The sequence below is a fragment of the Drosophila suzukii genome, chromosome 2L (genome assembly GCF_043229965.1).
Source record: "Drosophila suzukii chromosome 2L, CBGP_Dsuzu_IsoJpt1.0, whole genome shotgun sequence".
Classification (NCBI taxonomy): Eukaryota; Metazoa; Arthropoda; class Insecta; order Diptera; family Drosophilidae; genus Drosophila; species Drosophila suzukii.
Window position 1 is genome coordinate 7,410,348 of NC_092080.1, and position 22,390 is coordinate 7,432,737.

Genomic DNA, 22,390 nt, shown 5'->3' on the forward strand with positions numbered 1-22,390 from the left:
TTTTATCTGTAATTATTATTAATGTTTTGTTTTTATTTTTTTTGACCAAACTTACATACTTAAAGATTATTTTTACTAACTACATTTCTCTGTTTATTTTTCTGTTGCTTTGTCTCAAGGTTTATTTATCCGAACTGAGCATTTTCAGACTCTCAAATTTTACTATTTATGTCTAGGAGTTAGGATATTTTATTAACTTGACTAGTGATCCTGATCAAGAATATATATACATCATGGGTTTGGAAACGTTTCCTCCTATCTCTTAAATACTTTTCTCCAAATACAATATACCCCTATACTCTAAAAAACTATTTCATTGTTCAGCTATTTTTATTGAAATCTTTCCAAATCCAAATCCGGTCTAAGACTATCTATTTTACATATATTATCTGCCTTCGTTTAGTCTGTGCTAGATTTCCTGATTAATTATTTTATACCAAAACAAGTTTGGGTTTAGCTCTAATAAAAGATAACTCTAATCACTTCCTTTAAGAGTTCATTTTTAATGGTTATATGTATATTAAACACATTTTGATTGAGCTATAATAAAAATTTACGGTGATCTTCTGCCCATTGTAGATGCTTTATAAATGTCAGAAGAGTCTAAGCACTTCAGTTAAAGTTTTGATTTGAAGTCTTCAAGATGCATCTAGCTACCGTGGTGTTTTTGCTGTTCGCCGTTTTCCTAATTTCAGGCATTGACGCATCCCAATATAGGGGTAAATTTGAGGACCCAGCTCATCCAGGAAAGTGTGTCGTTGAAGGCTTGGTCCTTGAAGCGAATCAAACAGGACGCCATCCAAAAGAATGTGCACGAGTTGACTGCAGGGAGGATAGTGAAGCGGAGATCTCATCGTAAGTCTAAGCTTAAATTCTTCTATTTTAAGATTAAAAATAAATTTATTTTATTTTATTTTTGTAGATGTGGTGCAGACGTTCTTCACCCCGGGTACAAATTTGGAAAATACACTGCACCGAACGCTGAATATCCCGCCTGTTGTAATCGTGACATTATAAAGGAGTAAAAATATAAAGCTTGTAAATAAAATTCTAAAAATTTAAGTAGTCTTCTTCATATTTAATTTTTTATTATTTTATTAATAGCAGTTTTAATAACTGGTGCTTCTATTAAAGTACCTTGCAATGTTCTACTTCTCTTAAGTCGCGTGACTCTCTCTTACGCCTCTCTTTTGGCTCTCTTTTGCCACCCACGCAGAGGTCCGTGCGGAAAGCTCGGTGGAAACTGCGGTTGTGCTCGCGAACTTGTTAGCATTCCGCCAGCATTCCGCATTCGGTTCCAGTTCTAATCCAACGGGCGACGGAACAACATACCGTGTGTGCTGTGTTCGCTGGAGGCGCGTCTGTAAATATTTAAAAATTAAAAAACATATTCATAAATGGCCCAGGCCGAAACACTGCGAGAAAATCCAGCAGCGAAGTGTGATTTCGAATGAGTGGTTTCAAAGTGACCAGTGCGGGCCGAAGTCGTGTTTTTGTGGCCATACACAGAGAAAAAATATAATAATAAATCATAACAAATGCATTTCAAATATAGCAGTTAAAAAATTTAAAAAAAGGAGAAAAAAGTTGAAAGTGCGAAGGTGAAAAGTCTGCTTACTCTCTTTTTCGGCTCTCTCTCACTCTCTTTGAAAAACGGAAACTAACGGTTTAGGCAAAAAGTACCGTAAAAGCTCGCTCCTTTCGCACATGCGTGTGCGTGTGAGAGTGTGGGTGCCCGCTTGAGTCTGTGTGAGTGCTAGTGTGCCAGTGTGTTAGTGTGTTAGCATCCTGTAGCAAGTTCTTCACTCAAGGATAACAGTCGTAAAAGCACAACAATGTAATGAACAATATCAGAAAATATCATCATCATCATCATCATCATCATTATTATTCTCATGGCGAGGTAAAATATTATGAGTGGGTGTATGTGTGTGTCTCGCAGGCTCTCTCGGCTCACAAACTTTAATGTCCTTCTTTGTCACTAAGTTTTATGCGACAGTCACCAATACGAGGGCATTTGCATACGATTTACGATTCCCGTAGCCTCCAAAACGGACAATCCTACGGGTTAAGTCCGCCAGGAAGCTGCGGTTTCCCTTTTTCAAGTCCCCCTATCAAAAAAACACACACTCTCATAGCCAAGGGCATGTAACAGGTAACACAACACAATTGACACCTGTCTCGCTCTGCACTTCCGTCGCTCTCTCGCTCTCCGAGCCTCCTTTGTGTAAGGTCCTGTAAACTCGTCCCGTCAATAACAACAGTTGCCTCTAAGAGCCATTTCAATGTCATGATATCATGTTAGGTTTGAATTCAAACGAAATAAGTGCCAAGGAAATTTCCGATCGAGTGTCTTTGGGGAAAATAGATAAATAAATTACACAAAATGTTTTAAGTAAAAAACATAAAGGGCTAAAATAAAAAGTATTCGACATTTTGATCCTTCAGGAATTAAAATAAAATGTAATCTGTAATCTTTTAATTTCAAAAAAACCCTAAAATAAAACATAATGAAAATTTCATAAATTATTTCAGAATCCTTAAAATATATAGCCCGAAAATAAATAAATCCGATAAAAACTTGTATGACCTAGAGAAAAGTCGTATAACTAATGGTATTGTTAAATTATTTTTAAAATACAAAAATTAAATTGAAATTCCCTTACACAGAGAGAAATATTCAAGCACATTGCTCTTGATTTGACAGCATTCGTTCTTAAAAACCGTGTAAATACATTTTGGTGTTAATTATCTCAATATTAGAACGAAATGGTGAGATGAGATAAGATAAATTGAGTTTGTTGAGGTATACAATATAACTACCGCCAATTGATCTCTATTTTAGCACAATGAAAACATTTTCATCTTCAAAAATTTCGTTCTCTTTTTAAGAACATTTTGAACTCAGATTTGAAAGTCAAAAATTCTCTCTGTGTAGGCATTACCTTTTATTTTAAAAAAATAAACTTAGATCTGAACTTAGTAAATGTTTATCTGTTGGCAAGGGATTCTTGGATTACAAAACTTCATCTTGTATCAGTTGCAAGTTGAAGTACAGCTTGCGTAATATTTGCTAAAATAGCAATTAAAAAATTAATAAAACTTTTTGTATATCTGGGTCTCCAAGAACATTCCCAGTTTAGAAATGGACAACTTTGGCCAGCAGCACATGTTCGTCCTGTCCAGAGTTTGTCCTGTTTGTATAAATCCCTTTTTGAGTGTCCAAAGTTAAATGGAAAAGGAGAGGGTCACCAACTTTTTCATTACAGTTGCACATCAAGTTGAAGTTTGTCGTATGCTGGGATGACCTTTATGCAAAATAGGTCCTGTCACAGGACCAGCACCCCGCACACCCCGCACACCCACGATGCATTCATGCATTATTAAGCGCCAGCTTTTGTATTATTCACAGCACACACACACACATGATGGGCTGTGTAATAAAAATTGATTCATTATTCATGCCGAGGCTTCACTGTGGTCAGCCAGCAGTTTTTCCTGATGTTCTTATTGAAATGCCATTAGCGAATTTCGTGCGATTGCCAATGCGCCGACGCGGCGTATACGCAATCTGGCATTGAGATAATATTTATTCGCATGGTGGGCATGGAAATGGGCATTTGGCCAGGTATTCAGAGATTTGCATTAATATTGGCGAAACAATGCTGGCCATAATCGTTGCGAATGCAGATAAGTAGAAGCCATAGTGCCAGTTGGTTTAGCCTAATTAAAAGAGGGTGAAACGAGTGAAACAAAGGCCAAGAAGATTGCCCTGTGGTGATGCGTGAATTTTCCTAACAACAGCAAATATAAAAAATTACACAAAAAAAAGAAAGAAAGAAAAGAATACACATTGGCAACATTTCGTGGTCGTTTTCAGCGAGTTGATTCCGTTTTTGTTTGCGTTTGTTTGCCTTGCCGGAGCACGCGTGTGTTTGGCCTTACCTTGGACAAGAATAAACCATCCAAACATCCTGCAGCATCCAAAGGATCCGAGCATCCAAGCATCCATCTACTTGCCCATTGTGGTTGTTCTTGGCTTTTCTCCTCGGCGCGGCCTCACGTTCATCCTCATCTTTTGTGAATCCTTGGCGCAGCAGATTCTAGTTGGTGGCCTACTCTGAAGGTGAGTGTGCAAACATTTGTGTTATTTTCTCTTTTTGGTTTTTTCCCCCCGCTCAATCGATTATTCCCTAACTGAGCTCCAACTTAAATGAGCCATAAAAAAATCGCATAAAAATCTATATTAAAAATTCATACTCACTTGGGGGGAGGGGACAAAGTCAGTCGCATAATTAAACTTTGAAATGGAAACGCCCACATCAGCAAATTATTCAAAAAATGTACTCGTTATTCTTCAGAGATAGTTTTATTTGCTTGTGTGCCTTATAAAAGCAGCTAAATCAATTTGGCAGTCAGCACATCGATTTTTTATGATAATGTTTACAATGAGGCGAGAAACGATAATAATCAAAAGTATTTTATTTACGAAAATAGCAAGCTCTATTCGATTTGGTTGATTTATTTTTAGTGATTTTTCTGGTCTGTTTGATATTTGTTTTATGTTCTTTTTGTGGTAAATAGATTTTTATTTTAATAGTTATAGTTATATTATAGTTATACAGAATTAGGTGCTCTTATGTTATAAATAAAATAGATAGTCCTGGTATTTTGGATTTAAGGTTTAAGACCCAAAGTCCTACTTTTTCAACTCCATTTTATAATTTTCCTGACTATTTCCAAAGAAAATATTACCATTTTGATGAAAGGGAATAAGGCATAAAGCGAAGAAGAATTCAAGCCACGTCCGAACAGAGGAAAATGTCAATAAACTTGTGTCACGTCGGGTTTTTCTACGATATACGTGGATAAACTAACGTCAAAAGCTGAGATTGACATAGCTAACACCCCTGACACGCCCCTAAATATAGGCACTCCCCAGACGTGGGCGTGGCATAATGGGCGTGCAGTGAAAATAGTTGTTATAATTAGACAAGAGTGACCGGCGATTAAAGTAAACTAGTTACTGGCTAATGGCCCCGATGTTGCCTACTTTTGAGCGTTCTATCGAGGGTGAAACACGGCGGATACGTGATTTATTTTCGGTCAATGTTTTTTTATAATTAGTAATGCCGAGGCCTACCGTTTATTTATAGATCGAGCAACTTCTAGTTAATTATAACCTTACGTGGACTTATAGAATAGGGAATGTATCTAGATTACATATATATTAACTTAACTATTTTAAGATCTTTTAAAATTTTTTTTTTGTTTTATAAGAAAAGGTATTCAAATAATATTGTTTCTTACTTTAAAAAAAGGTAAAAAGTGAGTAAAATATAAATTAAATATCCCATTTTTAACAAAAATGGATCATGATGTATCAATATAGTCGAATGGGAACTTGGTTTTAAGTAGTTATTTCAAAACTTTTCAAAAATAATATTATTCGATATAAATAACATTATTAAAATCTTAAAATGAGAAAAATATAAAGAAGATGGGAATTTATCGGAAGCGGGAACTTGCTTTTTAGTGTTTATTTTAGAACTTATCAAAAAATAAATATTTTTATACAAATAATATTATATCATATTTTAAAGAGATAAAAGTAAAAATTAATTTCGCATTTATAACCAAAAATTTACTATGATGTATCAATATTGTCGCAAATCGGAACTTGGTGTTTAGTACACTTGCTGCGAGAAACGGGTTTCAGAGCTGAAAAAAATTGTTTTGAAATGTTTGATAGATACAAATCACGATCGATATTTACCAGATAAGCCTTTCGACTTCCGATAACAGTTGATTGCTTGCAAAACACACGGATGGCGAACGGTATAAAAGCAATTGCCATCCCTGCTGGCACATCCGGGGTTATCTTTGATGGGACAGGGTCTATCGCAATGTTCCCCAGCAACACAAGCTTTTATTTGTGAAAATATAGTTCAGTAAAAAAATATGAAAAGCCTTCTGTTATTTTACCCAGCCAAAGCAGCCAGAGGAGCTTCATCTTCTGTACTGTATTAGGTACACAAGTTGACAGAGTTATGACTGTGAAATTGGCATAACTAATTCGAAAAAAAAAAATACTACACAATATATAAGAAATTCAAGCATGAAATTTATTCAACTATTGCTTTTTATTACAATATACATTTTCCTATTGACTGCTAGTCCATGGGTAACAAACAAGCAGATGGGTCAGCAGATCTCTTCTTCATAATTCATGGCAAACGTTACATTGCGACTACTACAAATCATGGCGAATAAAATTCTCCCAAACCCCCGAAAAATTTTTATGGCAACCATCTTTGCCAACAGCTCGTAAAACAAGAGCAACAGTCCGCAGTGCTTTACTCTCATAATTTATTTTGCATACACACTCAGACTCATTCGAGCAACAAAATAAGAAACAAAAAAATACCGAAAACAAGGATACAAGGATACACTCCTCGCAAACACACATAAAAGAGCATTGAAGGGGAAAAATTCAATTTCAGAGGATATTTTTGGGGACCACAACTCCATTCTGTGCAAAAAAAAGCACAAAAGCAGTGAGAAAAATTAATACTAAATAGTTTTTTCTATCAGTAAAAACTAAAAATTAGACGGAAAGGGTAAAAATAAATCAATTTTGTAAAAGGATATTTTACTGTGATAATTTGACAGCTATTTTGATGCCATCAAAAGCTTAACGAACTATTTGATTTACGGCGTTTAAAAATAAACGTTATTGATTGTCATTCATTTGAAATGATGTATAAATTGTGGTCATAATATGTCAAGTGGTTTTTTTTTATCAAAACAAAAATGTTTGCCATAAATATATTTAACTACAAACATTTTAAGAACTATTTCGTGGAAAATTTAAAAATGGAAATTATAAAAACCTTGTTATATATATATTGTTCTGAATGGAAAACTATTTATGTTTAAAACCCAGGTTGCTTCTACTTTTTTATATTTGTTATTATAATTCATTAAGTTATTTTATTGAATAACATTGTTAAATATTTAATAAGCATTATGTGCTCTTATAAGGTCAAAAATATATTTCTTGGCTGGGTTTTTTGTGAGTCGAGGCCCCCTTTTTAGTTGGGGAACCCAAGACAGCGCGTGAAAAGTAATGAATAAATAAAGTTTTCCTGTAGTTTGCCACTGGAGATGTTAAAGATTTTCCCTTCCAGGCAACTTGGATATGGATACTACGAAATATAAAAGGTGCGAGGGCTTGGGCGTTTGCATATTTTAAGCTGCTCCTTTGCACCTTTTACATTTTATATGCCATGCGGCGGTTGAATTTGAGTTTTTGGCCCCTCAACTGTCCCTCTTCGACTTTTTTCGTTTTCTGCGCCGACTTTTATTTCAGTTTCCGTTTATGTACACATTTGTAGCCCGGCCAACATCCACATCCACATCACCTTCACCTTTTCCAAACACACCGAGAGGTCACCATTCCCAGCCAATTTATAAATGCTGTATGTACATGTGTTTTCACAAGGCTTTAAGTTTGGCCCCTGCCCACTTTTCCACTTTCCCCACAAAAAAAAAGAAGCACAAAAAAAGAAGAATGTAAAAAAGTGTAATATTCACTTTTTTATGCTGAGGCTGGCACTTCTCGCATGCGACTAAAAACCAGCTGCGGTCCCTCTAGAACCTACATTTCTCCTACATTTCTCTTGCATTTCTCGAAACTTTTTCGGACCCATGGTCAAGTTTCGGTTGGGCAAACAAAGAAAAGCCCGATTTCTTTGCCGGTCCTTGGCGAATCGGAACTTTTGTGGCGTGTTTTCTTTTTTGGCCTTTTTGGATTTGGGTTAATGGCCACCACCATATACAAACTCACATTTCCATAGCAAATTCCTAGGCATTTCTGACCTTTGATAAGCCAAAGCTAATTTTAATGGGAAACTTGCAAATGGTATGCGTGTAAGTTAAAATTAAATCCGCTGCCAATACACAAGGTACACACACCGTATTTTAATTAGTTTCAGTTGAATGCGTTAAACACGACCACAAAATTAATTTCTGTTTTGCGGATTAGCTAAAGCACCTCATATTAGGATGATATGCGAGTGGATAAGAGATGCCAAATTCTATTTATTATACTGAATTAATAATTAGGTATTTTGCTTTTAAATTTTCATAGTCAGAACACAAAAAATTGCAACAGTTTTTACTAATTAAATTAAAATATTTATATTCATGATTAAGTTCATTGAATTTCTACAATATTTTTCACTGCCATTAATAACTTGGGTTCTTAACTTATGGTCTTAGTCCTAAAATGATTTATTCAAACGATTTTATTGTTTATAGTTACATTTTATCTTCTTTTAATTTAAGTCAATTATACAAAATAAACAATTAATCTAAACTAAAATATTTATATTTATGATCTAAGTTCATTGAATTTCTAGCCTATTTTTCACTACCATTAATAACTTGGGATAATAACTTTTGGTTTTAGTTCTAAAATGTTTAAATTAAACAATGTTATAGTAAATATTTCCATTTTCTCTTCTTTTAATTTAAGTTATAAATAAATAAAACACAAAATGCTAATCCTAGGCTGTGCATCTCTGCCACTAAATGTTGATTTGATGGTTGTAAATCGAATTGAATAATTAAACAGTTGGCTGGGGACAACTGTTCATCGGCAATCGATCACATAATTGAGATGCGACTTTGATTGCATTTTGGGCTGTGGAAAATGGCAGGGCCGTGGAAAAAGGCTGGCCTATGATTGTGGGTGGGTATAAGGGTTGGGGTTGTTGGGTCATAGGGCAATTGGCCTTAAACCGAGATGGCTGTGAATTGGGAGCAACTGTCGAGGTCGTCACATTTGACCCGCAATGTAGCCGAGGCTTAATCTGCCCCACAGTCGCATTCAAATGTCAATTAGTGTTGTTGCTGTGGTTTCAATTTCTGCCCCTACCCCCGCCGTCTTTTATCTTTCCGGTTCTTTCGGCCCTTTTGGCCAACCCCAACCCCTTCCTCATTCCAATCCCAATCCCCCGGGAAGCCATCGAGAAAGTGAAGGCCATGGCAGAAGGGCCGCATCCGGATCCTTGGCCAGCGGTCAATAAATCTGGGCCACCACGAATCTCTCTGCCAAGTAGGGAAAAACTCCATAAACTCCATAAACAGTTTAGCTGGCTGGGTTGAAAATGATGACCCCCAGTGCACTAAATAATAAACATATTTATGCAGAACAGCTACAAGAATGAAATGCGGGTCTAATCGATTTATTTAACCCGTGTTTAGCTGCATGGCTAATTTCGATAGAATTTCACTTCATGACATTGACCTAATTTGCAACTAAAAACATTTTTCAACTAGAAATTTCAATTGCACTCAACTTTACGCTCGCAGCAATTCGGATAGTCATCATCCCAGTTTAGATACTCCGTATAGCGACAATCATCCGGTGGTGCTTTCTTATCACACCTATAAATATTATATAAAATTTATTATTAAAATCGTTGGTTTGAAAAAAAATTTAAGAACATATTTGTCATACATTTTTGAAAATTATTTATAGTTAAGATCTTTCTAAATATAGAATTCAAATTATAAAAATTGTCTACTCTTCACAAAAAATTTTATTTTAAATAATCCAATGACAAACTTCTAGAATTTAAGGCGAATTTTGTAAAAGAACACATTTGTTGGTTTTTAAATTAACTAAGATTAGTTTTAATATATTTATGGAACAATGATGATTTGAGATATATGTTAATGAACGACTTAGTGCCTTTTTTCCAGATTTTAAACGAATTATGGGTCATAAAATTTAAAACCTACTTATAATTACTATGAGGTCTATAAAGTACTCACGTGAAGAGCATTCCATAGCCATCTCCAGTGCAGAAAATAGTGGTGCAGGGCAGGGACTTCAAACGAAATGCCTGACCCATTTTGAGAAGCACCACCGAAGAGCCAATATCCAGAACACAACGATTGGGATAAGCTGGAAAGGATTAGCCATACCTAACAATTTAACACTTACTCATTATCAAACTCACCCGAATCTCCATAGTTGTTAAGGGAAATATCAGCAGAAGCTTGGAAAACAACCAAGCTACAGAGAAGAAGTATTAAAGTTTCTGGGACGAACGACATTTTGTACAGTTTTGGGATACACACATGTATTTTGTGATAACCAAATGAAAAAGATAGATCAGCCTGCCTAGGGGCAAATGAGGGCTCTTCGGCAGCATTCCGGATAGGGTTTCTCGGGATTGATGTACTCACCGTGGAGGCAAGATGGCGCAAGGACGGTCACTCCACAGCTGCCAAAGGACACAATTAGATTTGCATTTTTAGCTGCAGGAGGTTTTAGGCCCCAAAACACACCTGTGGAAAGCGACCCGACCGTTGTGTCCACACACAATTTGGCGGCACTCGTGCGTGGGATCCTTGATGCTGACACCCGGATTCAGGACGAGTCCCTGGTGAATGGTGCACTTACCAGGATGCTCTGCGGATGAGGGGCCAGCGTGAAAGTGGAGCTGTCAAATGGAATTGTCTGCACTCACTCGGATCGTAGCGGATGCCTTCCCATTCGGCCGACTGACAAGCCTGGAAAAGGATCCACAGTAGCGTGACTTTGAGGAGAAAAGATAGCGCTGCCATGAGTAACCCTATCCCAAAGATTCACTTTAATTCGCAGAATAGTTTTTCAAAAGGGGAAGTATTAAATAATTCTGTTATTCTGACAATCTGTTCTAAAATGTCCACCTCTTTGTAAAAGCTACATAGATTGATATAAAATAGATTAATAAAATTTTATACTTTAACTTTATTCTTAAATTTAATACTTTAACTGTAAAAACACACCAGTTATACCATTTACTAAAAAAAAATGTAAATTTTAATATATATCATTTTTTTAAATTTATTTCTTTAAGTTCATATTTAATTTTATTCGCTCTCACACTTTGTAAAACGCAAACTGAAAATTTTAAGTTTCATTGCATTTCAAATTCATCTCGCAGCATAAACATACCTGTTTTACCATTTATTAAGAAATATTTAAAGTTTAAATATATTCCATTATATATTTATTTATTTCTTTAGATTCATATTTTATTTTATTCACTCTCACACTTTGTAAAACGTTAACCAAAAATTTTAAGCATCATTGCATTTGAAACTCAACTCGCAGCAATCGGGAAAGTCAGCCTCAATGTCTACATATCCATCAGATACACAGCCTTTTGGAGGATATTTCTCTTCGCAACTGGAAATAATATATATTTTATAATATTTGAAAATCAATGAATTAATGGGGATAAGCATACCTATAGACCAGGGCCCAACCATCCCTTCCACACTCAATCTGCGCGCATTTTGTGGGATGGTGGATTGATTCGCCACTTTCGATAATAACCTCTCCTTTGGGACCCTCCATTACACACTTGTTGGGATGTCCTGTGGAAAGATATGATATAAGGATTTAGAAAAAGCCAATAATAAATTATTTTAAAAATCGTTTTTAATAAATTTATTGCCCTTCAACATAACAACAACCCTTCAAATGTTAAAGACTTTACTTAAAGCAGCTATTTTATTCACTAAGAGCCCTATTATACCATTAAATATATCAAAATAAAACCCCTTACCATCATCCGCAAGGATTTCATAATTGATGTTGGCTGCCAAAACGCCATGAATCATTATAATTAGTGCCAGGATGGTAAAAACTCTGGATTGCGGCATCCTGTCTGTGTTTTTCCGTCGCTGGCTGGTGTATTTTCAGGAAATTTGTCTAAAAGATTCGATTTTCCGAGCTGTCTGTCTGTGAAGTGCCAGGCCTGCCCCGATGCGGATTCCATATGCGCATTTTAATTAAAATCCAGTCAGAGGACGGCAGATGGATGAGGTTGGTGATGGGGATGGGGACGGGGATGGGGATATGCTGATGAAGTTATCGAATATGTTAATGTAGTTATTTGCAGCTGCATTCGGCTTGTGTCATCTGTTGATGTTGTTGCATAATTCGATTAAGTGACGCTGTCTCCGGAGCTCCGTATCCTCTGTCCTCTGCCCTTTGCCCTCTGTGTGCCCCTCCATGGAGCCAATGTAAATGTTGGTTTATTTGCCTGTCTGTCCTCGGTATCTTCTGTAAATTGTGATTGTTGGTTTCCATTTGAATGCCACATCCACATCCACATCCACCTCCAAAAAGCAGACAAATTTGTGGCAGCCACCTAATTGATGCAGCTGTGTGTGTCCACATATCTTTCCTTTTGGAAAGTGGGTCTATCCATCCACTATTGAGCCAAGTAAATGCGATTCTAGCTGGTGTGTTGTTTTGATTACCTTACCTCTGGACTGAATGACCGACTGGCCAATTAGCAAGCGACCTCCATTGTTCGTCAGTTGAAATTAATTGAATCGAGTGGCCTCAGCTGGGCCTGAAATATGCACTTCAATGAACCCATCTCGACCCCAGTGGTTGGCTAATTAACCAACCCACTCGGAGCTCAAATAAACACAGGGGAATTTGCCCGAGAGAAGTGCTTGGCTTAAATCAGGGGAGAATAAAGTGTTCTTAGATATTGAAGGGTCTTAATTTGTTGTTTGACTTAGGAAGAGTTTAAAGCATAATCATTTTCTTATTTAAACCAAGTACTGTTTGCTAATTTAAAGGGAAAATATTGCTTTTGAAAGTTATATTATACATATCTCCAATATAATTCTATAAAGAAAAGTATGCAATATTAAGCATTTAGATCTATGGTTTCATTTGTCAACTGAAACGATAATAGCCCTTGTTTTAATATTTTTAAATGAGTTCTCGATACCTACTAATAAAGATTGATTGATTGATTGATTGTGTAGTATCCATATACATTTATAAAATATTCACTTGAGCTCTAAACTTAAATACTGAAAATTTTGACCTTTAATATAGAAATGGATTGTTTTATACTGATGACCTCTTCTTTAGTTGATAAGTAATTCAAATTTCCCCTGCCTTGCATCAGTCTTGATTCCTATATCTTAAAGGCACCCCAGCCAAAAACAGATTCTTTTACTATCTAGTAGATAAATGACTCCTTAAAATTCAATATTTTAATGTAAAAAAGGTTTAAAAACCTTAAAATACATATATTGAATACCGAATTTGTTTCGTATTTGGTCAAATGGTTTGGATACAAATGAATATTTACCAAAATTGAAAATTATTTCTTAGTGTTGATAAGCTAGTTTATTGTATTTAAAAAACGAATTTTGTGTGATGTTCTTAAAATCTTTTTTGTCTTACAATTATTTTTAAAAGAACATCATTGTTGCTTTAAATAGCCTTCGATAAAAAATAAAAAGAGTCTTGCCAACTAAAGTCATTTAGCCATTTATATCACTTCCGTTTTTGGCTGTTCCCACTTTACTGTTTCATTCCTCTTTCCCGAGCCAACGAATTCCTGTTTCCGCTTTTGGCATAAATAAAGGCCGAAACTGTTTGGATCGATAGAGCAATAGAGCTATCTACACACGCACAAAGCTAAGGTATTTGCATATATAAAGAATCAACACGTAAATGCGGCATAAATAACAAATTGGCCAGGTGAACGCATTTTTTTGGTGGATTTGGATTGGGTTCGATGGAGGTGTGTAAAAAAGGGTCAACTTTTTTCTCTATTTTTTTTCTGGGGAATTTGAGGTGACCAACCGTTGAAGTTTTGCTCTTATTTTTTTGGGTGTCCTGAGGCCGAGATCCCCGTCTGGATATTCGTTTCCTTTTTTATGGTCTCACATAAAAACACACATCATTATAATTTCAATGATATTAAAGTCCATATCAAAGTGAATGAGATACAAGCGAAATGCTTTATTTTTATTGCTCTACTTTGTCGGCGCTTTTAATTTTTGTGACGCCTGGCAGGTGACCCCAGGTGCCCACCTGCCCACCTGGCCACCTTCTCACCTGTTCACCTGGGCACACACCCTCTCGCATACAAATTGCTTCCTGTCCCAGCCTCCCAGTGAAATGTCTGCGTTAAAAGGCCAACGGCCATGTGTTTTATTCGGCATTTATTTACGTTTTCAGGCAGCCAAAGTCGAAAAAAGGGCGAGAAATATATACCATACATATATATGCGATATACGGGGAATGCTTTTAACCAAAGTCATTCATCCAAACACGTATATTTTTACGGCTGCATACATATCTTTGGGTATTTGTAATTCTAGCTTTCCACGTATTTATAGTTGAGCAAACAGATATGACTATATGACCTGAAGGTCAGGCGCATGTTTTGTGTGTAAAAGTTTCCTTTTCAGCCTTCACTTGCAAGTAAACCATTTTGCTCAACACAAAAGTTGATATAAATATTCCTTTATAAAATTATATTTATGAGAAATCATTCAAAAGGCTTATGAGTACTACATTTTACATTTTCGCTCTTTATATTTCACTCTATAATTTCGACTGCTTAATATTTCTCAATCAAATTAAATTAAAAGGAAATCTGGTTTTTGGATAATTTCATTCATATTAAGTATACGCACTGTTCTCCCAGTTCAATCCAAAGAAATACATTGTAGCAATAATTTGCTGCACTTACACCCTGTTAGCCGTATTTTATATATTATGGCATTGCAATCGTGAAATATTCAATAGCATTACGCTTCACTGCATAATTCGTGGCCCAAAAATATACTAAGGGAAAACAACGAAAATTTTCAACACATCTCACGCACACTGAGTGAGTAAAGTGCAGTAAACAAAAATTTTGTATAGAGATATTTATGCTGGAGAACAACGAAATTCTGTTTAGATAATGAAGTCTATATCTGTTACCTGTGATTACTAAAAAAAATTATTTATCAACTACTTAAGGTAAAATAAATTGTATTTTTGAAAGCTCAACGTAGTACAAAAATGTATAAAGCCTTTAAACATTTGTTTACAATATATTATAGTGCAATTTTTAGACCGTTCCAGATTAGTTTTCTATGCTATATTATAAATTAAAATTAATTTAAAATCGTTTTCTAACATAAAACAATATTATGTTAATTTATACTAGTTTATAAATGGTCAAAAATAAAATGGAATAATAAGAAATGGCATAGGTTACAATATATATTATACCAATTTATGGGGATATGAGGAAACTATCTTATTTTCCAGTGTTCATTTTTTATAGTCTTACCACAGACAACAACAACTGCAGCCTCCACTGCAGGCGACCTTGAAAATGCTAAAATTGAGTCAATTGTTGTTGCCTGAGCTTGTGGTTTTCCCCAGTTTGTTTGTTTGTTTGCCCGCCTCGTTGTAGTTGCTTCTATTGTTTTTGACAGCACCACACTGAGTTATTAAAATTTGCTATTGCAATTTCAGTCCATAAACCGCTTAGCCTGTGCTTCACATCGAGCAGCGAAATACTCTCGGAAATATATCTCTGTTTTGTGTCCAAAAATGCAATGGCAACAGCTGAGAGAAATCCAATTATAAACAATTTTAAACGAAATGCACTTTTCAGCTATAAATAATCATAAGCATTTGGAAAAGAGAACTACTTTGTGATGGGCTTGCAAAGTGAGGAAATTGGGTTGACAAACTTTATAGAAATACTTCTAATATTAATTAGTATAGTAAGACTAAAATATGTGTCTATAAAATAATAAATATATTTTTCTTTACTTACAGGTGAGTTGCTTTCGAGAAATTGGATTTATATAAAATGTTCTACAAGCTGGCAAGTTATTAAGTATTTTTTAAATTAGGAGTTCATAAAAACATTTAGGGGGTTCATAATCTACAATATTTAGTTATATTCAAGGAAGTTTAAAATATTTTTATTGATTTGCTGTCTAAAATTTTTAGTTAAAATTCTTCACATTCTAGAATGTTCTTTGCAAATAATTTCAAACATAAATCCTCTTTGATTTTTGCTATTTCTGAATAATTTTAAAAGCTACCCACGAACTAAAACCATTTGAAAATATTTATTTAATTGACTTTTTGTTGCTGAAATTGAGCATTCCTCGACTATTTTCATTGTCATGGTCTTATAAAATGGAAAATATTCCTCTCATTACCCTTGATTGACTTTAAGTTTTCCATTTAATTAATGAATGTCAAATTGAAAACGTTTTCCCACCTTTGAGGGCTATAATTTAATGTATTCCACAAAAGTTATGCCCTTTCTCTACCCTTTGTAATTGTTTTAGTGAGTTATTATCAGGGATCAAAGCGATACGAAAACGTTGTAAGTCGAAGGATAATGGACTTGTGGCTACGCCTCTGTGTGTGTAAGTGTGAGTGTGAATGTGACCAAACAGTTCGGATTAACCCAGACCCGGGAATTTATCCTTGGCATTTAACAATGCTTGACTTGCCCTGCCACTCTCTGGTTTTTACTGCTGCTGTTGTTGTTGCTGGAGACCGCGAAACTGCGCTTGTTGAATTATTTAAGAGACACAAGTGCGCACCACCCAACCACCCATCGCCACCCAACCACCCAAAACCACCCATCCAAGTACAAGGATAATGCCAAGCAGATAAAAGTGGCCGCAATGTAGCATACATTAAGGCGTCGGCGGCGATGCCGCCACAAAAGTCCTCTTTGGCAGCGGCAGCTTGATTATGTCTCGGGACCCGAGACTCGGGACTCGAAACCCGCGACCCACGACCCACGACCCGAGTCACTCCGCACAAAAAAGAAATTAATTAATTTTTAAGCGTAATTAAATGCAAAGCAGCACTCGGCGGCTCAGGCTCCGCTCCCCTGTCCTTATACACTGAAAATAATTGGTGTTGAGGACATAAGTACCTCATTAAGTGGTTGTAATAAGCCCAACAAGTAATTATTCTTTGAAGTCTATGAATTACTGTCTATTCGTTAAGATGAAAGTGAATTATGAACTCCCACCCTCTTCTTGATATTCAAAAGTTTTAAAAATATGGTATACCATATTAATCAAACAGATATTATTACTGTCTTTTCATCAAAAATGAAGTGGTTAAACAATTCCTCTTAAAAGTAGTTTTAAAATACAATCTAAAATTAAATTAAACGGGTATAACATTATTTATATATATATATATATGGTTTCTATAAGAAATATGAAAAGTAACAAGTAAATTTCGATTTACTAGTCCATCGATAACAGTTGTAGTTTCCTTTGGAGTTCAAATATAAAGGAGAATCCTTCAAAAATAAATGTTTGTAAAATTATATTCAGGTTTTTAAGCAAATTTTAAATATTTTCAAACTAGGTCAATAGAAAATCCTCCTAAAAGTAATTTTAAAAACCCATCTAAAATTGAATCAACTGGCTATAACATGATTTAAATATATGGTTTCTATAAGAACAAAGATGATTTTGATAAATAACAATAAAATTTCGATTTTTTTAGTCTATCGATAACTGTTGTAATTTCCTTTGGAGTTGAAGTATATAAGAAGTGTATAAGAATAAATGTTTATAATATTATTAGCTGATTTTTAAGAAAATTTTAATTTGATTAATTAATTTGAGAACCAATCTTAAAAAACATTCAGATACACTTTGAAAAACTACTTAATGTCTGATTTTATTCTACTTTGTAATGTTTCCTGATCTTCTTTAGCATCAAATTTTCTCCATGTGCAGGTCGACCTGGCTTTGTTTTGTTGGCCCTGAAGGCGCAAGGCTAACAAGTGGGTGGCCAAGGACACCAAGTGGGCGCGTCTGTAATAATTTTCGGGCCCCGAACGCCATTTCTCGAAGGAAGTGATTTCTTTGAAATGAATTTCGGGCCTCCCTCGCCGAACATTTTTCCTTCACGCAATTAAAAATTCCACTCGAAGCCGGGGCCCCTCAAAAAAAAAAAAAAGAAAAAAGGTTATCCACTCGAGCGCAGTTAATGGGCTTCGAGTTCGGTTTCGGTGGGATTTCATTTTATTTTTTCCCTTTTTTCCTGTTGTATTTTGTTTGTTCTGGCCCTGCGAATGATTGGCAAAGGGCAGAGCGCCCCAAGGTGACGGGAACTTTGTCTGCCATTGACTTTTGCATGTGGGCTGGCCAATCAACGCCCAGGAGGAAAACCAGGAGTAAACCTGGTCAGGTCCAATACGAGACCCCTGAGAAACCCGTGGAGCAACAATGGAGCCCACCGGTTTCTGGGTTTCTGACTCACATTCACATTTTGATGGCTCGTTTCGCTCGGTTTTGCCGCCTTTGGTCAATTTCACTTTTATGTGTGTAGTCATCAGCTAAATGCCTTCCCGATATATACTATATACCATACCATACCAATCTGGCCCGTTTGTTTGGCATGTACATATGTATTTATATAGACAACGTGCTCGTGCCGATTTGTTGGTTATTTTTAGGCGCCTGCACCAAGAAAACAAAAAAACAAAGGCAAAACCAAATTCAAACAAAGCGAAACGAAACAATTACGCGCCATAGGCTCTCAGGAACTGTCAGTAGTTTCCTAATGGACTCAAATCCCCATCGATCTGAAATGTTTTAGTTATGAATGTAAGAGTTTTTATAAAGATTGAATTAATATAAACAGAAACTTTATCCGAAATAATTGAATGGAGATCTACGGCTTAAGGAAACTATTACCTAGATGGGATTGTAAATGTTTTTATGATATAACACTCTTCAATATTATCAAAAAAAATAAAGTTTCAATGGAAATTCTTAATATATAAGCAAAACTTATGTAATTCTTTTAAAAAGAACACAATCGTGTTTAATGTAAACAAAATCATTAATAATATTTAGTTATATCCATGGGAATATAAATATTTTAATTGTTTATAAATCTATTCATTGGTTTAATAACTTTTTTTAATGATTTTAGAATTAAATATTTATATTTTCAAATATTTATTGATTTGTTTTCTAAAAATTTCAGCTTAAATTCTAAAGATTCCAGAATATTCCTTGTAAATAATTTTTAAAATAAATCCTTTTTGATCCGCTATCTCTGAATGAATTTAAAAGCTACCCATGAATAAAAACCATTTGAAAATATTTATTTAATGCACTTTTTATGGCCGTCAGTGAGCATTCCTCGACCACATATTGATCGTATAAATACTTGCTGTTTTCATTAATTGTTTGCCATATAAGTTGAACAAATGAAAGGAGAAACGTTTTCGAAATGAATTAAGGCATGTCAATATATTCGGGGTATCCGGAGAAGAGATATATCTCGATGGGACCCCCATCGATTTGTGTTCGTGGCCCAGTTCATTAATGGACGGGCTGCATCGACACCTCCCTTTCGACCGTTCCACACAATTCAATTCATTTCAATTCAATTTATGTATGCCAATGCCAATGTCCGTGTGTTTGTTTTTGGTCGAGTGATTGTGTGAATGTGTGTGTTGGCTCACACGTATGTCAATAGCTGTTTTAAGTTAATTAATCAAAGCTGAGCCAATTTTTTGCCAAACGCTTTCCACATTTGCGGTTTGCGAAATGATGCGGTCGCCGTTTTAGGTTCCCTACCTTAAATTGATGGGTTATTTCAGTGGAAGAAAAGGATTTACTCGACAAAGAATAAAGCATTTATAATATTAAATATGAAATATTTTTTCTATATCTCGCAAATATTTTTGCAAATGCAAAAGTACCTATTATTAGCTTGTGTTTTTCCGATTAACCCCCACAATTTCCCCAAATGATTTATTTATAAACCTACCGTTTGACATCTTCTTTCCGCTTTGTTTTGGAAAATTTCCTTTGTATTTTGTTGGTATTTCCAGACTTTGAACATAAATCGAACTTTTGTAATTTAAACGCCATTACTTCTCGCAATACGTAAACAATTTGGCTTATTTTAACATGGTTCTCTGTTGTTTTAGCTGCTCGCCGTTGATGATGATGATGATATTTACATTGGTATTCGCTGAATGATTTTGTTTTGTTTGGGTCTTTGGTTTGGTTTCGTTCAAGGTAAACGTTCTGTTTTTATACACTGTAAAAAATAGGATTTTCTGCAATCAATGTTAAATGATTTTGATATTTTAAAAGTCTTTTTAATGGTTTTTGTTATGGTATATTATGCATACCATTGCTTCTCGCTTAAGAAACAAATCCATATCTAATTTATTTATTCAGACTTTACAGCAAATATTTTTTATTATATAATAAATAATTTACAACCAAGGTGAAATGTTTTTTATATTATTATAAATCTTTTTAAAGTTTTAAATTATGGATATGGAAAATAATACATAACTGTGCTCCCCGAGTAAGAAAAAATTGGTTTAGAATTTCTTAGTTGAAATTGATACTTGCAAATATTTGTATTAATTATTATTACATCAGTGTAATTTTCCCGAGTGCACTCATTGGTAGTTTTCAGTTAATTTTTGCGGCACGTGGCGTGGCCCACTAATTGCCACTTGAGTGTGGAATTTCCACCCAGAACTGGGACCGGGTCAAAGGCGAGTCCATTGTCGAGCCTTGGCACCCAAAAAAAAAGAAAAGAGAAAGTAAGAAAAATCAAATTCACACACTCGCAGGGTGGAAATGTGGGACAAGGAGGCGTGGTGCGGCGACACAATTGTCCTTGCAAGGACACACAGCTGCCACGTCAACGTCTTAGCCAAGGGCTTTCTTTTTTTTTTCCATTTTTCGTACTGCTGCTGGGTAATATTGATCCACTTTTTAAGAAAACCTGGCCAACCAGGTGGGCCAGCCAGGCGTGGCATTTATGAATTGTGTGTGTTGTGTTTCTTTGTGGGCCACGTTGCGTATACGCGATGTTTATTGATTGTATCTAAGGCGAGACGATAAGAATGTGCGTTTTTTTTTTATAAATTGCAGCTCAAAAATCCTATTTTATTGGATATTTTTTCGGGGCCAGGCTGCTGCAACAGTTTCCTGTGCTCAATGTCATCGACATTCAACGCAATTATGGCAAATTTCCGACGAACACCGAACCCCTCCACCTTTTTCCAAATGCGAAAGTTCAATTTCGTATTCAATTTGCGATTTCCACAGAGCACTGTGATAGCAAATTGCCAATGCCAGAGCCCAAACAATTTCAAAGGGGGTTGGGTTGTGTGCCCTGTGTGTGTGTGCTTTTATCGCCATCGACTTTCCCGACTTTTCCGCCTGCAGGCTCTCCACCTGTATAGACAGGTAAACGATAACACTAACACAGGGAAAGCCCACGGCCAGGTGAAAAAGGTGAACCGGTGAAAAGGTGAAACAGGTGAAACAGGTGAACAGGTGAAACAGGTGAGCTCTTCGATTGCAGCGACAAAAGCCCGTCGACGGCAGCGGCAACGTGTCGAGCATAAGTAATGTTTATTTTTTATGTATATTTTATACATATTTCCGCTCTTCTTTTTCGGAGGCCACATGCATGTAAAACACGGCCCAAAGGAAACACAGAGGAACCAGCAGTTTAGCAAACATGAAAATTGAATAAAGCCAACAAAAAGTGGTGGCAAAGAGAGCACCGAAATGTCGATTAAGAGTGCTGGAATTTTAGGAGGAATATTTGAACTTTTACGAGCTTTGCAATAGACCTCCAAAAAAAATTCCTTCATTTAGCAAGACTCAAACAAATCAAGTAAAGAGAATATTTGACTTTATTGCTCTATACTTAGCGATTAAAAAATAGGTATCATATCCTTTTTGAAGGACTTTCTTGACATATACAAATAAATTATAGAAACAATTTAAAAAATAAAAACAACCTAAGTCCTCCAAAATTTAAAGTCACTAAGAAATTAATTTTAAAATCTTTCAAAGCTCAAAATAAATTTTAAAATCTTTCAGAATGTTCTTGGCTACTAAAAATATTCTGCTTTTAATTAAAATAAAATATATTTGAATGCCACATTATCTATCTTTAGATCTATCTTTAAGATACAGTAAATATATATGTCTTTTGTAGTAAAAATATATATTTTTAACAAGATACCCACAAATAAAATACTTAAAAACTGTAGGATTTTGGGATTACATAAATGTATTTAAATTTTAAAACCCATTTACAAGCAATCATGGCAATCTTGGGCTTCGATGAGTGTCAACTCCTATCCATAAACGAGGTTGCCTTCTTTTACAAGGACTTTCTCGGAGATTTCGTGGATGTAATTAATCGGCCTCCTCTGGCTCTCCATTATCTTTTCCCGGCATTTCCCATTGTGGGTCATCTGCCCAAGGCTGTGGACCCAAATTATCGCCGTGTAATGGACAATGGAACCGGGGTCGAGGACGAAGATGAGGATGAGGATGAGGATGAGGATGTGGATGAGGATGGGGATGAGGAGACCGTGAGCGGCACGTTCGTTGACCGGATGTGTGCCTGCATGGACGGACTTGTAAATGGGCTATGGACACGTGCCGCAGGACAGATACAGATGCAGATACAGCTTCAACTCCAGATGGAAATGCCATTTCAATA

At 35.5% G+C, this 22,390-nt stretch overlaps 6 protein-coding genes across 6 annotated transcripts in view; 2 read left to right on the forward strand and 4 right to left on the reverse strand.

Moving 5' to 3' along the window:
* Window positions 1-643: 643 nt before the first annotated feature.
* LOC139353185 (uncharacterized) lies at window positions 644-1,025 on the forward strand. Its single transcript, XM_070996661.1, has 2 exons — window positions 644-855; window positions 923-1,025. Exons 1-2 carry the CDS (start codon window positions 644-646, stop codon window positions 1,023-1,025), a joined length of 315 nt encoding a protein of 104 aa, XP_070852762.1.
* Window positions 1,026-1,306: 281 nt separating this feature from the next.
* The window catches only part of LOC108019067 (serine-rich adhesin for platelets), a 52,129-nt gene continuing 31,045 nt past the window's right edge, over window positions 1,307-22,390 (forward strand). The window contains exons 1-2 of the mRNA XM_017086712.4: window positions 1,307-1,601; window positions 3,805-4,126. The gene's annotated coding sequence lies outside the window, so the exon portion shown is untranslated. The remainder of the gene's footprint in view (window positions 1,602-3,804; window positions 4,127-22,390) is intronic.
* On the reverse strand, window positions 5,592-6,072 carry LOC108009635 (uncharacterized). Its single transcript, XM_017074175.3, has 3 exons — window positions 5,986-6,072; window positions 5,777-5,926; window positions 5,592-5,721 (listed from the first exon to the last, which is right to left on the reverse strand). The coding sequence occupies exons 1-3, from the start codon at window positions 6,011-6,013 to the stop codon at window positions 5,648-5,650; spliced, it is 252 nt and encodes an 83-aa protein (XP_016929664.3). The 5' UTR covers window positions 6,014-6,072; the 3' UTR covers window positions 5,592-5,647.
* On the reverse strand, window positions 9,228-10,164 carry LOC136117409 (uncharacterized). The gene is made up of 3 exons (XM_065868384.2): window positions 10,032-10,164; window positions 9,844-9,976; window positions 9,228-9,453 (listed from the first exon to the last, which is right to left on the reverse strand). The coding sequence occupies exons 1-3, from the start codon at window positions 10,126-10,128 to the stop codon at window positions 9,351-9,353; spliced, it is 333 nt and encodes a 110-aa protein (XP_065724456.2). The 5' UTR covers window positions 10,129-10,164; the 3' UTR covers window positions 9,228-9,350.
* Window positions 10,160-10,713, reverse strand: LOC108019073 (uncharacterized). The gene is made up of 3 exons (XM_065868386.2): window positions 10,545-10,713; window positions 10,363-10,486; window positions 10,160-10,298 (listed from the first exon to the last, which is right to left on the reverse strand). The coding sequence occupies exons 1-3, from the start codon at window positions 10,639-10,641 to the stop codon at window positions 10,196-10,198; spliced, it is 324 nt and encodes a 107-aa protein (XP_065724458.1). The 5' UTR covers window positions 10,642-10,713; the 3' UTR covers window positions 10,160-10,195.
* Window positions 11,069-11,843, reverse strand: LOC108019091 (uncharacterized). Its single transcript, XM_017086779.4, has 3 exons — window positions 11,631-11,843; window positions 11,310-11,439; window positions 11,069-11,248 (listed from the first exon to the last, which is right to left on the reverse strand). The coding sequence occupies exons 1-3, from the start codon at window positions 11,725-11,727 to the stop codon at window positions 11,140-11,142; spliced, it is 336 nt and encodes a 111-aa protein (XP_016942268.3). The 5' UTR covers window positions 11,728-11,843; the 3' UTR covers window positions 11,069-11,139.